The sequence below is a fragment of the Phalacrocorax aristotelis genome, chromosome 4 (assembly GCF_949628215.1).
Source record: "Phalacrocorax aristotelis chromosome 4, bGulAri2.1, whole genome shotgun sequence".
Lineage (NCBI taxonomy): Eukaryota > Metazoa > Chordata > Aves > Suliformes > Phalacrocoracidae > Phalacrocorax > Phalacrocorax aristotelis.
Genome location: NC_134279.1, coordinates 58271679 through 58289332, shown reverse-complemented (window position 1 = coordinate 58289332; position 17654 = coordinate 58271679). Strand labels below are relative to the sequence as shown.

Genomic DNA, 17654 nt, shown 5'->3' with positions numbered 1-17654 from the left:
ACTGATTGTCTTTGACTACGCTTATAATCAACACATAGAAGTAACTCAAATGTCCCCTTAAAGAAAACAGAAGAAAGAAACTCTACATAACTCTGCTTGTAAAAAGACAACTGAAAACCCTGCTCTGAGCATGGCACTGAACCTCCGGAAACCCCTTCTAACCTAAACTATTCTACAATGATTCCTTGAGTAACTTGACATTTGAACTGATTAAAAACTGACCAAAAAAACCCACAACCAAAACCCCAACAATTATCCACCTCACAAAAATCAAAGCTTTTGGAAATAATTCTCAATACTTGCAAGATTTGTCAAGTCCAGATTTCAAATCATTGCTAGAGGGGACACCACTAGGTGCCAGAGCTCATTTCTAAAAGAGAGTTTCTTTTTTAGGTAGCGCCTAAAATCTTCTATCAAAAACATTTTCAAATTGTTTTAAACCAAAATACCGTAACTTTTGCACAAGGGAAGTATTTGACCAGAACACTAGAAAGAAGCTACATCACTATCAGTAAATCCATCTTGTGAAATTATTTCAGTTTTAGAAATCAAACCCCTGATGGATGTGTAATTAAATGCTTTTAAAATCTCCCAGTCTCCCTCTGTCAAAAGCATTTCAAATCCTTCAATCAAAGCATCACCGATTGCTTTAGAAAGAGTTGCATATGCTGCTTTGTGAAAAGTCTGGTTTTCTCTCTTACAGAGGAAAAATAACTGTAACACCAGTTAAGCACTCAATAAGAGAGACTCAGTCATTGTTTAACAGCACACAACCGTGCCCTATCCACTTCAGGAGAGCAAGTAATCCTTAACCAATGTCAACAGTGTCCAGCTCTTCCACAATGCATCAAGGGATTTCAAAACAATCTCCAAAAGAGAAATGGTGAGCTGAGGCACAGGGAGACAAAGTGAACTGAACTGTTCACTGTCACCCTGCAGACCAACCCCCTGCTTCCCATACAACTTTGCATGATAAAGCACTGTAACTTCACCTAAAAACTATCTTTTTAACTATGTAACTGTCTATATTACAACTTCTTTGCTCAATACAATATTTCTATGAATGTCCAAGACCACGCACAGATACAGCAAGTAGTTTTCTGTGAAAGAAAATAAGAAAAATTAAAAAAAAAGACTGCCACATGACACCTAGAAGCGTTTATTTTATGCAACAAACTTAAATATGATCATGTGTACATAAAAGTGTACACTGTATCTATGCTGAACAATGCCAGGAAACATAATATTGATGCAACAATCGTCTAAAATAAACATTAAAAAATGAGCCTGGACAGGAAGACAAAATGCAAAACAGACTTACTTCCAATCAGCACAATGCTTAAAATTGAGAGCAATCCTAAACATTTCCAACTTTCCTTACAAAGCTGCCAAAGTCCAACTATTTTTAAAAATTGATTTTTTTTTCTTTACATCAATAATAAAAATCTGGTGACAAACATTATAAAATCAAATGCTGGACTGTCTTTACTCCTTTAAAATTTAGAATATTCCAACAGAACCGCAGGAGTAAAAACACTTAAGTGATATATGTTTTTATAAAACAAACATCAATATGTACATTTATTGCAAATTATATTAAACTAAAATGGAGGGAAAATTAAAAAATGAAATGTCTACTTGCGAATTAATAATAATTTTAAGTGATTACTTTCCCACTCTGATAAAAATCAGAAAGCAACATTTATAAAATTGCCACCACATGACTTTTCATAGCAGGGAACTGAAATCTGTACATCTTATTTTTGCAGAAAAGTAGGCAGGCAGAAAGAATTATACATAAAACAGTCTCCAAAAGTAAAGCAAAAAAAATTTTTTTGTGATTTTTTGTTTTTCCTCTAGTCTTGTTTAAAATCCATTCAGTAGACTTCTACTTTTTCTGTGAAACATGGGAATACCTGGCTCTAGAATCATGAATTTTCAATGTCAGTGTAAGGACCTCCTCTGACTTGCTTTAAAAAAAAAAAAATGCAGCATGAAAATTAATGGTGTAAATACACTTTTAAACTCCAGAATGCAGGAACTGGAACCAAGTGTTAAGCAATTTGCTTAATTATTGACTTTTCATAAAAAAAGTCTCTGGGGAAATAAGTACAGATGCTTTTAGCCTCTTTCTCAAGAGTTTCTGCTTTACATTTCCATTGAGAAGGATTAATTTCATGTGAAAGGGAAGCATAGTTTTCCTTCTGGTTTCAGAGCTGAAAGCTGTGTGTTTTGAAGTAATCTCAGTTCCTGTACAGGAAATTTCTGAATCCTAGTTTTTGCAGAAGCTTGGAGCATGCCTTTATTTGGCCTTCATTTCCTCCCTTTTCGAGCGAGTTTTCTTTTTACCTTTTTTTGGGGGAAAAAGGGAAATAAAAGTTAATCGTAAGGACATGGAAATTACAATTGATTCTGAATCAAAATCCTACTTATATCCTTTACATTTTAACTTTTACACTCTATACTGTGATTCTTCCATCTTTTATCTTCTCAGTGATTACATAATTAATTGAATACAAGTGAATTTCTGTATTGTATAGCACAACTTCCTGATAAACTTGGAAATACACAGGTTGAAGAATAATAATTCTTTAAGTGAGTAATGTCTTTTCAGCATAACAGAAATACATTTATCTGTAGCTTTCACTGGAATCAGAGAGTAAGAATGGGGGCTTATTCTCATTAACTGCATTTAGTTACCCGGGTTTATAAAAACAGTATTACTTAAGGACAAGCACTACTTCAGAAGTTTTTCAAATATTCACAGTAACATGTACATGTCTACTTAAAAGCAAAAATCAGACACAGCTATTTTTACATACATTTTTCTAGAAGACAGAAAAGCTTCTCTGATTCCCTGTTGTATAAGCTACAATAAAAACACAGAATTGTCCTAGACAAGATGCCTGCTACACCTTAAGGAAGCCTCCCTCTGCTATCTCTGTATCCTCAGTATCTTCCTGGCTGCTCCCACAGGCCTTAAAAAGATCCATTGCATTTTGGGAATATTCTGGACTTGAGTCTATCTCCAACAGTGAATCTCCATCACTTCCAAGCACCTGGCTTCTGAAAAATGTTAACAATGTTTTGGTAATTTTTCCAAGAAACACTGAGGTATTACATATTTCAAAGCAGCTATCTGACACAGGTGGCTTATTTAAGGCTATGGAGAGCGCAGTTTGTTATGAAGACTTAAAGAAAATTGATGTCTAAAACAAGCATTGCAAAGCAGTACACAAATACTAATCTCTTGAAAGACTGAACAATTTACTAGTATAGGAACCTTGCTGTGAGTGGAAAAGGTAATTCTTTTTGGCCAAGGTTCTCTGCAAGATCTTTACAAAATCTCTACAAAGAAACCATTCTAATGATTCTTTCTTCCTTAAGATTAAGTTGTGATTTCTTCCAACACACTGGTTTGCTGACCTTATCTTATTGCTCTACAACTTTGGACACTTTTGCATTAAAATTATTATTGTATCAGATTCGGCTAAACAAATGTCTCAGAGTTTATGCACATTTGTGGTTTGTTTATATTGGAAATCACATTCCCACATTTAAACACTGGAGTATAGAAAACTAAGTTATCATCCAAGAGCTGTTCTGTAGTTTACACAGTTCCAAATTCCACTTTCGATTTACTTAATATGTCTTTAAAAATTGTTAATATTAACAGTAAACAAGCACAGACAAAAATATCAAAAAGGAATGGCAGTTCAAATTACAACTTGTTCTGTTCATTAAAGACGGTCAGTTTTCAAGCCTTTGTTATCAATGAGCTGAAGCAGAGCAGAGCACCTGAACTCCTGTGTACCTGGCATTACTGAACGCACTTGAAATACTCTCAACTTTTAGTTCCTTTACACAGCAATGCTAGGAAGGGGAACCAGGATGACACAACATACAATTTGGTGAAAACCAGTTAGGTTATCCTGTTCTGACCAAACAAATTAAGTTCTCCAATTCCAGCTGCCCTGGTACTTAAATTTGAAAAACAGAACAGAACACAACACAATATATGCTGGACCATGATGTTTACAAATCTTTGTGATTTAGTTGTGCCCTTTAACATATGCTGGATCTATTATAATTGCATTTCTGGGTCTATCTTGAGACAAGAAAGGCCCACCCCATCCAGGCATGTTTTATTTATGCATTTTATTTTTACCTTTGTAGATCAATCTGTCTCTGTGCTGCTGCTGGTTTTTTTGCTGTGTCTTGCTGTTTTGGTGCTTTGGCGTTACCTGCCTCTAAACTCCCTGGACTTTCTTGACTGACTGCTGCCCTTTTCCTTCCCCTGACAGGTGGTTTATTTGTTTCCTCATTTTTTGCAGTGGTACCCTGAGGTTCAGGTTTGGGTGGACGCCCTCTCCTGGTTTTTGCTGCAAGTGATGGTCCTGTTTCATCTACATTTTTTTCTTCTGGTTTTTGATGAATATTCTCAGTTCCAGATGCTGTTGCTGTTCTTTTTTTCCCACGTTCAGTGCTGTTTCCTTGTGTAGCCTGATCAGAATTAATCTCCTAGAAGATAAAAATCACGAATGTGAAGACAAAAAAAGATTCCCAAAGGAAAACTCAAATTGTTACCTTCCTCTGACAGAAACATGAGTTTTTAAAACAAAGTTCATCTAAAAACACATCACATAGGCTTAAGACCTAGTAAAAAGTTTTACTAAATGGGATTTTGGACATCAGCCTTGCAAAAAGATTTCCTACAACGTGTGTAATGTTACTATCTGCACCCAATGTATCTTTTAATTGCTTGAAAAGTGCGATTACAGTAAGTAATAATCTCAGCTCCTCCCATGACGGTTCTTCTGGACAAGCTCCTTTTACTGCCTCTTTGCCAACTGACAGGAGAGAACTGAGGAGCAAGAGTAATGACTCCAGTACAGTAAAGGATATTTACTTCAATATATGCAAATTTTGAGACCAACCTTCAGTAAAGGTGCAGATTACTAAAACCCTAAATACCAGTAAAAGGAGAAAAACCAAAGCTTGCAGGGAATAAAAGGGAGTAAAACCTAGTCACAAACAAAACTTGCTGTCTTTGTTAATTCTTTGTCATGCCTGAATAGGTACGGCCTACATGCATGTTTTTCTCATTACACTGAACAAGGTAATGGAGTGATTAAACTTCATGAAGCACCGTCTGTATATGTGAAAGAGAAAGGGTGGCGGCAATGTAGGTCCCTACACAGAAAAGTATTCATATGGAAACAAAGAGGAAGCAACTGGATGCTGGACCTTCATTTGAACACTGGCTTCTGAAGCAGTTAGGAGGAGGGGCACAGAAAAGGGTACTGAAGAAGCATGGCTGGGATGACTTAGCAATTTTGGACACACCAATTAAGGCCACTCATTATTGTAAGTGCTGTGTCTGAACCAAGGAGTTTTTTGTTAAATATTCTATCATTATTTCTTAAATTTTTAAATAAGCCAGACAGTCTCTGTAATCTTTATTACTCTTCTGGCAGCTTCACAGCAGATGTTTACAACCTCTATTCATAAGAACTTTACAGGTGACCACTCTTTAAAAATTTCAACTAAAGTCAGATTTCAAGAACACAGAAAGCATTTTTGAAGATTCATTTCATAAATGTTTTGCTGAACTTTTCAGAAGAACCCTGTTTTGGGGAAATAGAAGAAAAGGAACCATACTTTGAAATTTAGAAAGATTTTTTTCTTCTTTGTTAGCTCACAGGTGTGAATGTCATGTGGATGTAATTTTTAAAGATTGAGAAAAAACTAACTTTATGTGATGATACAAATCCAAAACACCTGCTTCTCACTCTGATTTCATCTAATCAAAAAAGACTGAGTAGATATATCACTTCTTAAAATGGGTACAGCATGAACCATCTATGTATCCCTATATTACTACAAAAACCTATTTTGATTTTAGAATCACAGAATCATCTAGGTTGCTAGGGACCCCTTGAAATAATCTGGTCAATCCTTCTGTTGAAAGCAGGGCCTCAGGGTTTATCCAGGGCCCCTGACAAGCCAAGCTGTGAACAGCAACGTTCCATCACTTTTCTGGGCAACCTATTCCGGTGTTAATTTTCCTCACAATGTTTTTTTTTTTTTTTTTTGCTTGCACCCAGACAGTATTTCCCCTGAAGCAACTTCTGCCCGTAGCCTGTTGTCCTGTCACCATGCAGCCCTGAGAAGAGAGTACTTCCACCTTCTCCGTAAATACCTTGTAGATATTGAAAGACTGATTAGATCCCCCCAAGGCTTCTCTCCTCTAGGCTGAACAAGACCAGTGCTTTCAACCTTTCTTCATACAACTTCTCTGAGTCTTTATCATCTTGGTGGCCCCCTGCAAAGCTCCTTCCAGTTTTTCAATATCTGTGGTGAACTGGGGATGACAGCATTCTGGACACAGCATTCCAGGTGCAGCCTAATGAATGCCAAACAGGGTGGAATAATCCTATCCCTCAATCTGCTGGCTATACTCTTCCTGATGCAGCCTAGGACTCAGCTTGCTCTCGCTGCTGCCAAGGCACACTGTCACTGCCGACTCATGCTCTGCTGGCTCTCCATTGGGATGGTCCCCCAGGTCCTTCTCCGCCAACCTATACCCCAGCTGGGCAGATCTCAGTGTATTGTACTGCTGCGTGAGATGAATCTATCCCAGGTACAGGACTTCACATTTATCTCTGTTAAACTTCATGCAACTGAATGTTTTGTAAGTTAAAAATCATTATGATTTAGGCATGATCTTCTCTAATGGAAGGGGCGAAAAGCATTAAAAATCCTTAAAGTTTAAATAATACTTTAGTTGTGACACAACCCAAAGTTAGATGTTTATTTCATGCTACAAGACCACTTGAAATTTTCCTGGCATTATCTTCAGTTAAAGCTACAGGTGTCAACCTTCACTCTGAATCACAGCCTGTTATTATACTGGAAAATATAGAATAAAGGTGGGAATCTTCTGGAATTTTAGAAAAAGAAGGAAGAAGTCTCTTCTGATTTGCCATTGCTATTTTTAAGCACATGAGCTCTATTAAATACTCTGGATAAAATAAATAGTAGCTTTGAAAATAAGGGGTCTTAGTCTAGGAAGGTGATAAAACTACATGAAATTAAGTCGGACAATTACCAGTTCCTCAGAGACCACCTGCAATGATGTGTACTGAATACAATGCCAAGCCTATTACAGAGATACAGTCCATAAAATCCCCAGACATACCTTGTTTTTCACAGGTTCTGTCTTTGCTGGTGTGACTGAAATAATCCTCACAGGATTTTCATCATTCTCACTGACCCCAGTTTCTGATATATCTGAACTTTGTTCCCTGGTAGCATAATTGAAGATGAAATGAAACCAAAACATACAGAAAAAAAAAAGAAAAGTGTTTGCAATTATTTAAAAAATACAGTTAAAAAAAAATCCATGCAGACAGATTGAATTAGTTAAAACAAGTGTTGAATTTGCCTGAGTCCACACTTACATTTTCTCTCCCAGAACTCGGAAAGGTCTGACAGGGATTGTCTAGTCACTGAGCCAAACCCCTTATCACAGACACAATGCCATATAGTTCTTTTTACAAACTTAAGACCAATGCTCTAAACAACGCTGTGTTCTTTTTCCAGATAGAAAAAAAAAGGATACTGGCAAAGATAGTGAAGAAAAATAGAGACCAGCAATGCTCAAACATCAAGTTAATTTAAGCAAACATACAATAGTTTTAAAAACAATATAGTTAAAAAATAATCAAGATGATTACAGCATAATCGTGCGCACTTATAGAACAAATTCTGAACTGAGTTATACTTCCCTTTGGCCTTATGAAATGTAGCAACTGGAGTTGACTTTCTGTACTTTCTTTAACCCTTTATCTTAGCCAGTTAACCAATTCCAAAACAAATTAAGCAATCTGAAAATTTGAAAGTGTAAACTGTGTCTCCAGATTTATGACAAATTTAAAAACTCTGGATCTACATAAAAATAACACTTACTAGAAGAAAGATCAAATATTACAATCATATGTTGCATCTTTCCACTGAGATCCTGGTCCTCTTCAGCAAGTTCTTTTTAATTTTTCTTAATCTTAAATAGGTCAGAATATTTAATCTACATCCAAAATGTTTCTTATTACCGATCAGGATTAATCCTAATTTATACATCAAAAATGTGAGAGTTGCAAAACCTGTTTAGTATTAATTATGGGTGATCTTTTCAATTAATATATTTTCTGATGTAAATATATTATGAATATTAGCAACCAAAAATTCAGACAGTATAGTGTCTCTTCTCTTTCATTATATGTAATCACAGGCAGGCCACACCCGAACACTGGACTGAATTTATGTCGACTAAAAACCCAAAACAAAAAGCAAAGATAGAGATTTTTACCTATAGAGAACAACTATATTTTTTTTAAAATTGACAAAATTAAGACACACTTCAAACACACAGGTACACACACCAAATTACCTCCTCTCCTAAAACATGCAAGCACACTGGAGAACATGAAGTAAAGAGTTGATGAAAGAAATTTCAGATTCTTGTACCTTGATCGGTTTCCTGCAGAAGAGCTCAGCTCAGAGTTTACACTGATATTGCTTCCAGTCTCTGATCCTGTAGTTCTAATATACGGCCTCCTTCCAGTTGCAGATAACGGTTTGTTTACTGTACCTAATACACCAGTTGGTTTTGGCTAGAAGAAAATGTTTAAATCTTAAAAAATATGAACTGCAGATAAATATTTAAATTTTAATTTAGTTTTAAAATATACCCTGAGTATATTAAAATTCTTTTTCTGGATTAACAGTCTCAGTCATGATGCCATCAGTTTAGAGCTACAGACCTCATTCTTTACTTAAAAACCAGTCTATCTTTCTTCTATTTCTTATAATTTAACAGCACTTCATCAACTGCCTTGCTCTCTGCCATGCTCTGAAGGGATAGCAGCTGGAGAAGCCTCAACAAAAGCCAGAATGTTAGGTAATGATTAGAGGAATGAAAGGATGTGGCAATATGCTTTTGGTCTCAACACAGTTGAGAGCCTCTGGGTAAGGATGAAGGGGAAGGCAAATGAAGCGGACGTTGTTGTGGGGGTCTACTATTGACCGCCCAGCCAGAATGACAACACCAATGATTTATTCCACAAGGAATTAGGAATCTCTCTAGATCAACTGCCCTTTTCTTATGGGTGATTTTAACTTCCCAGACATCAGTTGGGAATATCATACAGCGGAGACAAACAGGTCCAGGAAATTTCTGAAGCATAGGTACTACGGTTGCTGACTAGGAAAGGTGCCTTTCTAGATTTTTATATTTTTTTTGTAAACAGAGAGGGACTTGTGGGTGAAGTGGTGATTGGTGGCTGTCTTAGTCACAGTGACCACGAAGTGGTTGAGTTTCAAAATGTTAGCGATAGGAGAAAAACCGCCAGCAAAACTTCAACCCTGGGTAGGGGGAGGGCAGACTTCAGACTGCTGAAGGAGCTAGTTAGTAAAGTCCACTGGGACCACTGGGGTCCAGGAATGCTAGTCATTTTTTAAGAGCCATCTCTTGAAAGTGCAGGAGCAGGCAATTCCAAAGTGTTATAAGTCAAGCAGGTGGGGCAGAAGGCTGGCTTGGCTGAGCAAGGATCTTCTATAACTCAGGCAGAACAGGAAAGCCTAAGGACTTTGGCAGCAAGGACAGGAGACATGGGAGGACTACAGAGACGCTGTTTATTTGCCATTGTAGGGAAAAAATTTGTGTGGCCAGATCTTCATTAGAATTCAAGCTGGCCAGCACTGTGAAGGACAACAAAAAGGGTTTTTTAAATATGTTAATAGCAAAAAGGGGATCAGAGATAACATTGGCCTGTTGCTTGATGAGGTCGGTCACCTCACAAATAGGGATGTAGACAAAGCAGAGACATTTAATGCCTTCTTTGCCTCTGTCTTCAACACTGGTGATGGGCCCTGGGACCCCCAGAGCCCTGCCTTGGAAGACCACAACTGGGGGGATGACAGACTCCCAGTTGACCCTGAACTTGTTCAAGACTTGCTGCTCCAGCAGTATGCACATAAATCTAAGGGGCTAAGCTAGCTGGTATTGTTGAGGTACCTCTCCATTATTTTTGAACAGCCTTGGGAGTCTGGAGAGGTCCCAGTTAACTGGAAGCTTGCTGATGACTCCAAGTTGAGTGCTGATGACATCAAGTTGAGTGGAGAAGTAGATACTCCAGAAGGGAGAGCCACTCTGCAGGAAGATCTGGATAGGCTGGAGGAGTGGGCCAGCAAGAACCTTATGAAGTTCAACAACGAAAGTGTAAGGTCATGCACCTGGGAAAACATAATCCAGGAGTGCAGCATAGACTGGGATCCACCTGGATGGAGAGCAGCTCTGTGGAAAGGGACCTGGGGGTCCTGGTGGACAGGAAGCTCAACATGAGCAAACAGTGTGCTGCTGCAGCCAAGAAGGCCAACAGGATGCTGGGTTGCATCAAAAAGGGCATCACCAGCAGAGATAAAGAAGTCATTATCCCACTTTACTCAGCGCTTGTCAGGCCACACCTGGAGTACTGTGTACAGTTCTGGTCCCCGCTCTACAAAAAGGATATGGACAGGCTGGAAGGGGTCCAGAGAAGGGCGACCAAGATGTTCAAAGGCCTGGGAAGCCTGTCATACAAGGATAGGCTGGGAGAGCTGGGTTTGTTCAGCCGTGAGAAAAGGAGGCTCAGAGGGGATCTCATTACAATGTACCAGTGCTGAAGGGGCAGCTACAAAGAAGACGGAGACTCCCCTTTTACCAGGAGTCACATGGAGAGGACAAGGGGGGAATGGACACAAATTGCTCTTGGGGAGATTCCGATTGGACACCAGAGGGAAATTTTTCACACTGAGGACAGTCACCATTGGAATAATCTCCGAAGGGAAGTGGTTGACTTGGCCACGTTGGACACCTTCAAGAGTCGTCTGGACAGGGTGTCTAAACAAGACAGACATCTTGTCTAGACTCTGCTCTTCCAAGAAAGGTTGGACTAGATGATCCCTGAGGTCCCTTCCAACCTGCGATTCTGTGATAACTGTTGTCCCAGTTTTCAAGAAGGGTAAGAAAGATGACCCTGGTAATCAGAGGCCTGTCAGCCTGACTTCAGTGACTGGTAAAATTATGGAGAAGGTTGTTCTGGGAGTTATTGAAAAAACACTTGAGACACATGCAGTCATTGGTCCAAGCCAGCAGAGGTTCACAAGGGGAAAGTGCTGCTTAACCAACTTAATTTCCTTTTATGACAAGGTCATTCACCTAGTTGACCAAGGAAAGCTAGCAGATGTGGTGGTTTTGGATTCTAGCAAAGCATTTGATACTGTCTCTCACAGTATCCTCCTGGATAAACTGTCCAGCACACAGCTAGACAAGCCCACAATATGTTGGGTGAGCAATTGGCTGGTGGGTCACACTCAGAGGGTCATAGTAAATGGGGTTACATCAGGCTGGTGGCCAGTCACCAGTGGGGTTCCCCAAGGCTCAACTTCAGGCCCAGTGCTCTTAAAATGTTTTTATAAATGATCTAGATGAGGAGCCAAATGTACGTTAAGTAAGTTCGCTGACAATACTAAACTAGGAGGAGCTGTGGACTCCCTCGTGGGTAGAGAGGCCTCACAGAGAGATCTGGATAGATTACAGAGCTGGACAATCACAAACCATATGAAATTTAACAAGATCAAGTACCTCATTCTCCACCTGCGATGGGATAATCCTGGTTATACATACAAACTGGAGGACGAGAGGCTGGAGAGCAGTTTGGGTTGATGGCAAGCTGAATATGAGTAAATAGTATGCCCTGGCAGCCAAAAGGGCCATCTGTGCCCTGGGGTGCATCCAGCACAGCGTAACTAGCTGGTTGAGGGAGGTGGTTGTCCCACATCACACTGCATTGGTGCAGCCCCACCTTGAGTACTGTGTGCAGTTTTGGGCGCCCCAGTAAAGAGGGACATCAAACTATTAGAGTGTGTCCAGAGGAGGGTGACCAAGATAGTGAAAGGCCTTGAGGGCAAGACTTATGAAGAGCAGCTGAGGTCACTTGGTTTGTTCAGCTTGGAAAAGAGAAAGCTGAGGGGTGCCCTCATCGCAGTCTACAACTTCCTCAAGGCGGAGCAGTGGAGGGGGAGTGCTAATCTCCTCTCTCTGGTGACCAGCATTAGGACACGAGGAAATGGATTGAAGCTGCATCAGGGGAAGTTCAGATTGGACAGTAGGGAAAGGTTCTTCACTGAGAAGGGGGTTGCTCACTGGAACAGGCTCCCCCAGGAAGTGGTCACAGCACAAAGCCTGTCAGGGTTCAAGGAGCATCTGGACGACGCTCTTAGTCATATGGTTTAGTTTTAGGTAGGACCTGATAACCCTTATGAGTCCCTTCCAACCTGAGATATTCTATGTCTCTAACATCCTATATTTGCAAAGTAAAGCACCTCTGGGAAAGGCTTTCCAAAATGTAATGCAGAATTAGGTACACTACAACAGTAGGAAATGTGTACACTTTCACTATACAGAAAGACAGTGTAAAAGTATATCACAGATTCTGGTGTTTTCCAATACAGCGGTGGTATTTTAGATCTTGTTATGGCTGGTGTCTGTTGACCAATTTGGTGAGGGTGAGGGTAGGTAGGCAGAAGGAAGATTTTGTTTTGTCTCTGGAGAGGAGTCAAAGAAGTTTTCATAACTGGCATGTCACATTCCTTGTGTAATTTTACATGTCCTCAGAGACCAAGTTAATTTGTTAAGACATTCCCACAAGAAAAAAATAAATCCCACATGTGGAAGTAATGAAGGAGCAGGCAGGAGAGATACCACAGATGCTGGAAAACATTTGGCGGGGTGGGACAGGACACATGAAAAAGCAGCAATGGTCTCTGTAAAAATGGCCTGTTACTGAGAACATGTTCAGTAGCTGCTTCATCCTAGTGCTAATACTGCACAACATTTACTTAAACATATTATTCTTCTAATATTTTATTTGCTCAATTTACTGAGTATTTTATAAAAAGCAGGAAGCACTCAGCACAGCTAACAGGAGAGAGAAAAATGTTTAAGAGAGAAAACAAAGTGCTTCTGCAAACCAGTAGGTTGCAAATTGCTGGCACCTACTGCCCTAAAAGGTTGTGAAGGCAGAGCATCAGGTGGTTCAAAACCAGAGCAGATAAATTTGGGAACAAGTCCATAAGCAGATATCAAAACCAACAGGCACAGATACAGTCTAGCACCCCATTATAAAAACTATGAATGCTGGGGGAGTAAGAAAGGGAATGTACTGCAGAAAGTGGCTAGGCTTGCACACTGTCCTTAATCATGTTGTATTAGTCCCTCTGGAAAAACAATACCAGGCCAAAACAGACCATTGGTCTGAGTCAGTGGGGTGTCTTTACACATCTGTGTTTTCTGAACCTGAAGTAAGCAGAAAAAGCAGCACGTGTTTGTGTATTCTATTCGAGTATGGAATAAATGTTTTGTTTTCCCAGAACACTGAAAATTACCTAAATAATACTAGGTTGGTATGGGACATTTCCTGCCCCCCCCCAAACCTAACCCTATTTTAACAGAATGCAGGAGAGAAGCCTGTCTCATACCAGTACATTTTGGTTGGGTTTGGTTTTTTTTTCATTATGACATATCTTTAGTACACATTGGTGAATGCCTTATCGAAAGAGAAATTTAATAAGTTTACACAGCCAACTAAACTTGCTTCAAATGCTTCATTCATTATATTTGAATGCTGTCAAAGGTGAAACAATTACAGCAGTAGACAGATACTTTGTTCTGAGGTTATTTAAAGCACCAGTTTGGCACTGGCTGCTGCTAAAAGATGGTCTTCTGCCTGCCTCCTCCCTTCCTAACTCCAACCCAGCTGAGTAGCATCCAGGCTGGTGTCACAGGGTGAACATGAAGCAAGGAGAGGCAGGATTCTGCCAACTGAGCAAACCTCACCCACCTGCTCTGACAGCAGAAACTTCTTTTAAAAATGAAAAATCAGGATGAGAAAAGGCAATTTTAAATTATATGGCTATTTACAGAGTGACCATTTGTCTCCATTCTTACAATGAACAACTGCCACGAAGTTCTGCTCTAACTGAAGACTTCAGAAACTAATGCAGTAACATGAAAATTAATAAATTCATATGAAATTGATATTAAAACCATGACTTATACTGTTCTCAGGATTTTTACATTTTATGGGTCAGCCAGCATTCTCTCACTAAGCTCAAGAAAAAAACCAAACCTGCTAATTTTCTGAGGTAGACTAAAAAGCATTCCAACTTAATTTAACCAGAACCTAGGAAAGACAGTTTCAGAATCCCAAGAAAGGGCAGCTTATGGTAAAAAGTATAAAATAGGTTCTGTTTTTTATATAGTTTTTTTGTTGTGCTGCCCTGCCATTGCAGAAAGACTTGGTATTTTTTCTACCGTATGAAGGTATTAGCCAATTTATGTCTGAAATAAAATGAGACGTTCAAAATGGTGTAGACATTTGCAGTCGAATCTAATAGCATTAACAGCTATATTAAAAATATTAAGAGTGACAATTTAAGACCTCTAATGCTAGTGGTGTCACAATTCAGTATCTGCACCATAACTTTATGCCACACTTATTTGAATAACGTAAAAACCTGTAATTATGTGAAAAACTCTAGTTAATCAAGGACCTATGCCTCACTGCACAGGTTATGACCTTGGTGTTGTTTACGCACCAGGTAGTATGTTAAAGGCATTAGTTATGCCATTAAATGGAAGAATCACAAATTATTGTTCACAAATTCCTAATACAATTCTTAAACTACAGCCGTCCAGGACATTTTAAAAAATCACAAGTAATACTGAAAGAATTGTAACTTGTCAAAATACAGTACCTTCCCTGTCAAAAGAAGAACCCTTATCTCTTCTGAAATATAATTCCTGTCATTGCAGAAATCCTGTATAGAAAAGAAAATAGACATCAGTTTGTTTTATCTCTCAATCTTGCTGTTATTTTTTTATTTATACACTATTGACTTCTCAAATTAGATGCTACTATCAAGTGCTACAGATATTTCACACCATGCAACTTGCTGACAAATTAATCAATCTAGTAAAGATAGGCCAAACTAGTATTCTGGAGGAGATTTGTAGTGAGCATTACTGAATGACAGTATGCCATACCTGAGGTTGGGATTAACATTTTTTTCTTCTTGAATGACACGAATCATTTGAAGTGAAGCAAGACTGCCCTCCCTAATTTTTTCACTTGCATCTTTTTAATGAGAAGTCCAAAAAGAGGAAAAGAGCTGCTGTTTTCTCTAAACAAGTTGAAAGTTGCTACCTTTGTTGTTCTGAGTACAGTTTACACAGACCAAAACACTAAACCTGAATGCAGGTAGCTATTGCAGACACCAGCTCCCTGTCACCATGGCATCTGCCACCTCACAGTTAAATAAGCAAACTAAATTTTGATTAAACAGACTCTGGAAAGGCTGTTAATTAACAGCCTAAGAGACTGAAAATGTGAAATGTATTCTTCAGTACAACCGAAACATCAGGTCTGGTCCAGAGAATTACTTTGGTTCCACTTATATTTTTAGAAGTATGCCTCTTGAAGAATAGTAGTGCTATTGCTGACAGTAGAGCTGTACTTACCAAGACTATTACTAGGAAATAAGAGGACCACCTTGTACAGCAAACAAAATAGCCAAACAGCTATGGATAGATATAAACATACCACAGGTAACATGATAACTGTGTCATTCCTTTCCCCCACCCCCCACCACCCCCCCCTTTTTTTTTTTCAGTCTGCTTTGCATTCTAATTCGGATATACAGTCAGAATGTACATATATCCTCATATATTCAGATGCATTTGTAAAACACTAATGAAATGATCCAGCAATACGTGCTAACGTATCAATATCTATTCTAATTAGGTCTCACCTGGTTACAAACATTTCTGAGACATTTATAGGACAGAGACAGTGCACTGCTGATGTTAAATTTAATTGCTGAGGGTAAAATATATGCATTTTCCTACTCATGATATTATATGATGGAGATAACCAGCTCTCAGTTATAAAAATTGAAGTTATTAGCTGTTATTACTTTGGAAGTTAAATGAACAAATTTACCTTTTCAGGTTGTGTAAAAAATTTGGTTGGCAATACAGGGTCCTTCGGTGAATCTGCATTGCACAAAGCACTTTTGCTGTTGATTACACATAGTGCTACATCACATACAGTATAAAGTTTCTAAAGAAATAAAGAAAAAAATGCTTTAGGAATTACTCTTTTTACAGTGGACAGAGAATGTGGTTCTTTAAACAGTTTAATCTATGTGTTAAAATAATGGCCACTAAGGACATGTTTTGTAATTACATCATTAATCATACTGTTGGCTCTTCAAACACATACAGAAGTCCTCATTTTTCATGTTACTATTTAATAAAAGCTAGTAATACTTTACATGCCTACGCTGTACAATAGAAGCTCTTGCTCAGTCAAATCACCATAAATGGTTTCTCATCTCTGCTAGAAACTAACAGGTTTAACAGTAGCCATATAATACACTATTTTCTCCCCCAAGAGCAGAAGACACTTATGTTGAGGAAAATAGGCAGTAGAAGTTAAAATAAGGCAGGCGGGCAGTAACAGGAATAGTTAACAAATTTTGTTTATTAACTTCATTAGGTATTGTGTGCTGGATAAGGTCAGCAAGGTTATGAAAGAATGAGATTGGCAACATGAAGACAATGCTCGCAATTAACACTCTCTGTAAAAGACCATAAAAACGTCTGAGGTAGTGCTTTCAGATTTCCTGCAAATCCTGTTCATCAACTGCTTGTGAAACCCTCAGCCCATCACCCAAGACTTATCTGAATTGCATTTCTTACTTCATTGGCCTTTGGCTCATCAGGAGACTGAGCATCTCGGGTAAGCTTGATGTTTTCTGCCATCTTTTTCATGAAGGCATGGCTATTATTCTCATTCTTTGTCATTAAAACTTCAAGCATGAACCACAGGCACCTAAAAAGCCATAAACCCACAAGCAATTACATTCCGACTTTTATACTGCAGCTCCCACATACAACGTCTTAAAAATTTTTGTCAGCCGAACTAGCTTTTTCTTAAGAAACCACAATCAATTTGAAGGTATTGTATAACATCATCCAAAGGTGTAAATAGAGTCTAAACCTTTAACACAGAGTCTTAATTGTACTCTTCGGAACAGATCTACCAAATTAGCATGCTTCTCTGTTTTATCTGTAAACACTGCCCAACTAAACAGCTTTTTTAACTTCCAAATATGAATAGAATCAACAATTCTGGTGCTACCATCATCTAGATGAAATTCTGTAATCACTACTGTCATGGTTTTAGCTGGGATAGAGTTAACTTTCTTCACTGTAGCTGGTATAGTGCTGTATTTTGGACTTAGTATGAGAATAATATTGAAAACACACTGATGTTTTAGCTGTTGCTAAGCAGTGCTTATACTAGTCAAGGACTTTCGCAGCTTCCCATGCTCTGCCGGGTGCACAAGAAGCCGGGAGGGGAGGGGGCACAGCCAAGGCAGCTGATCCAAACTGACCAAAGGGGTATTCCATATCATGTGATATCACACCCAGTATATTAACTGGGGAGAGTTGGCAGGGGGAAGCAGCGATCGCGGCCCAGGGACTGGCG

The 17654-nt window shown here is 38.8% G+C and overlaps 1 protein-coding gene across 2 annotated transcripts in view; it reads right to left on the bottom strand.

The window, feature by feature from the left end:
- Positions 1-1143: 1143 nt before the first annotated feature.
- Positions 1144-17654, bottom strand: part of PDS5A (PDS5 cohesin associated factor A) — a 92887-nt gene continuing 76376 nt past the window's right edge. Inside the window, exons 27-34 of one of the 2 annotated variants that reach the window (XM_075091640.1) lie at positions 16862-16994; positions 16101-16220; positions 14857-14919; positions 8527-8672; positions 7202-7307; positions 4169-4521; positions 2916-3066; positions 1144-2349 (exon numbers count right to left, since the gene is read on the bottom strand). In XM_075091640.1, coding sequence (XP_074947741.1) covers positions 2314-2349; positions 2916-3066; positions 4169-4521; positions 7202-7307; positions 8527-8672; positions 14857-14919; positions 16101-16220; positions 16862-16994 — 1108 coding nt within the window. In that variant the 3' untranslated portion in view covers positions 1144-2313. The remainder of the gene's footprint in view (positions 2350-2915; positions 3067-4168; positions 4522-7201; positions 7308-8526; positions 8673-14856; positions 14920-16100; positions 16221-16861; positions 16995-17654) is intronic. The other variant, XM_075091639.1, reaches the window with a different exon arrangement.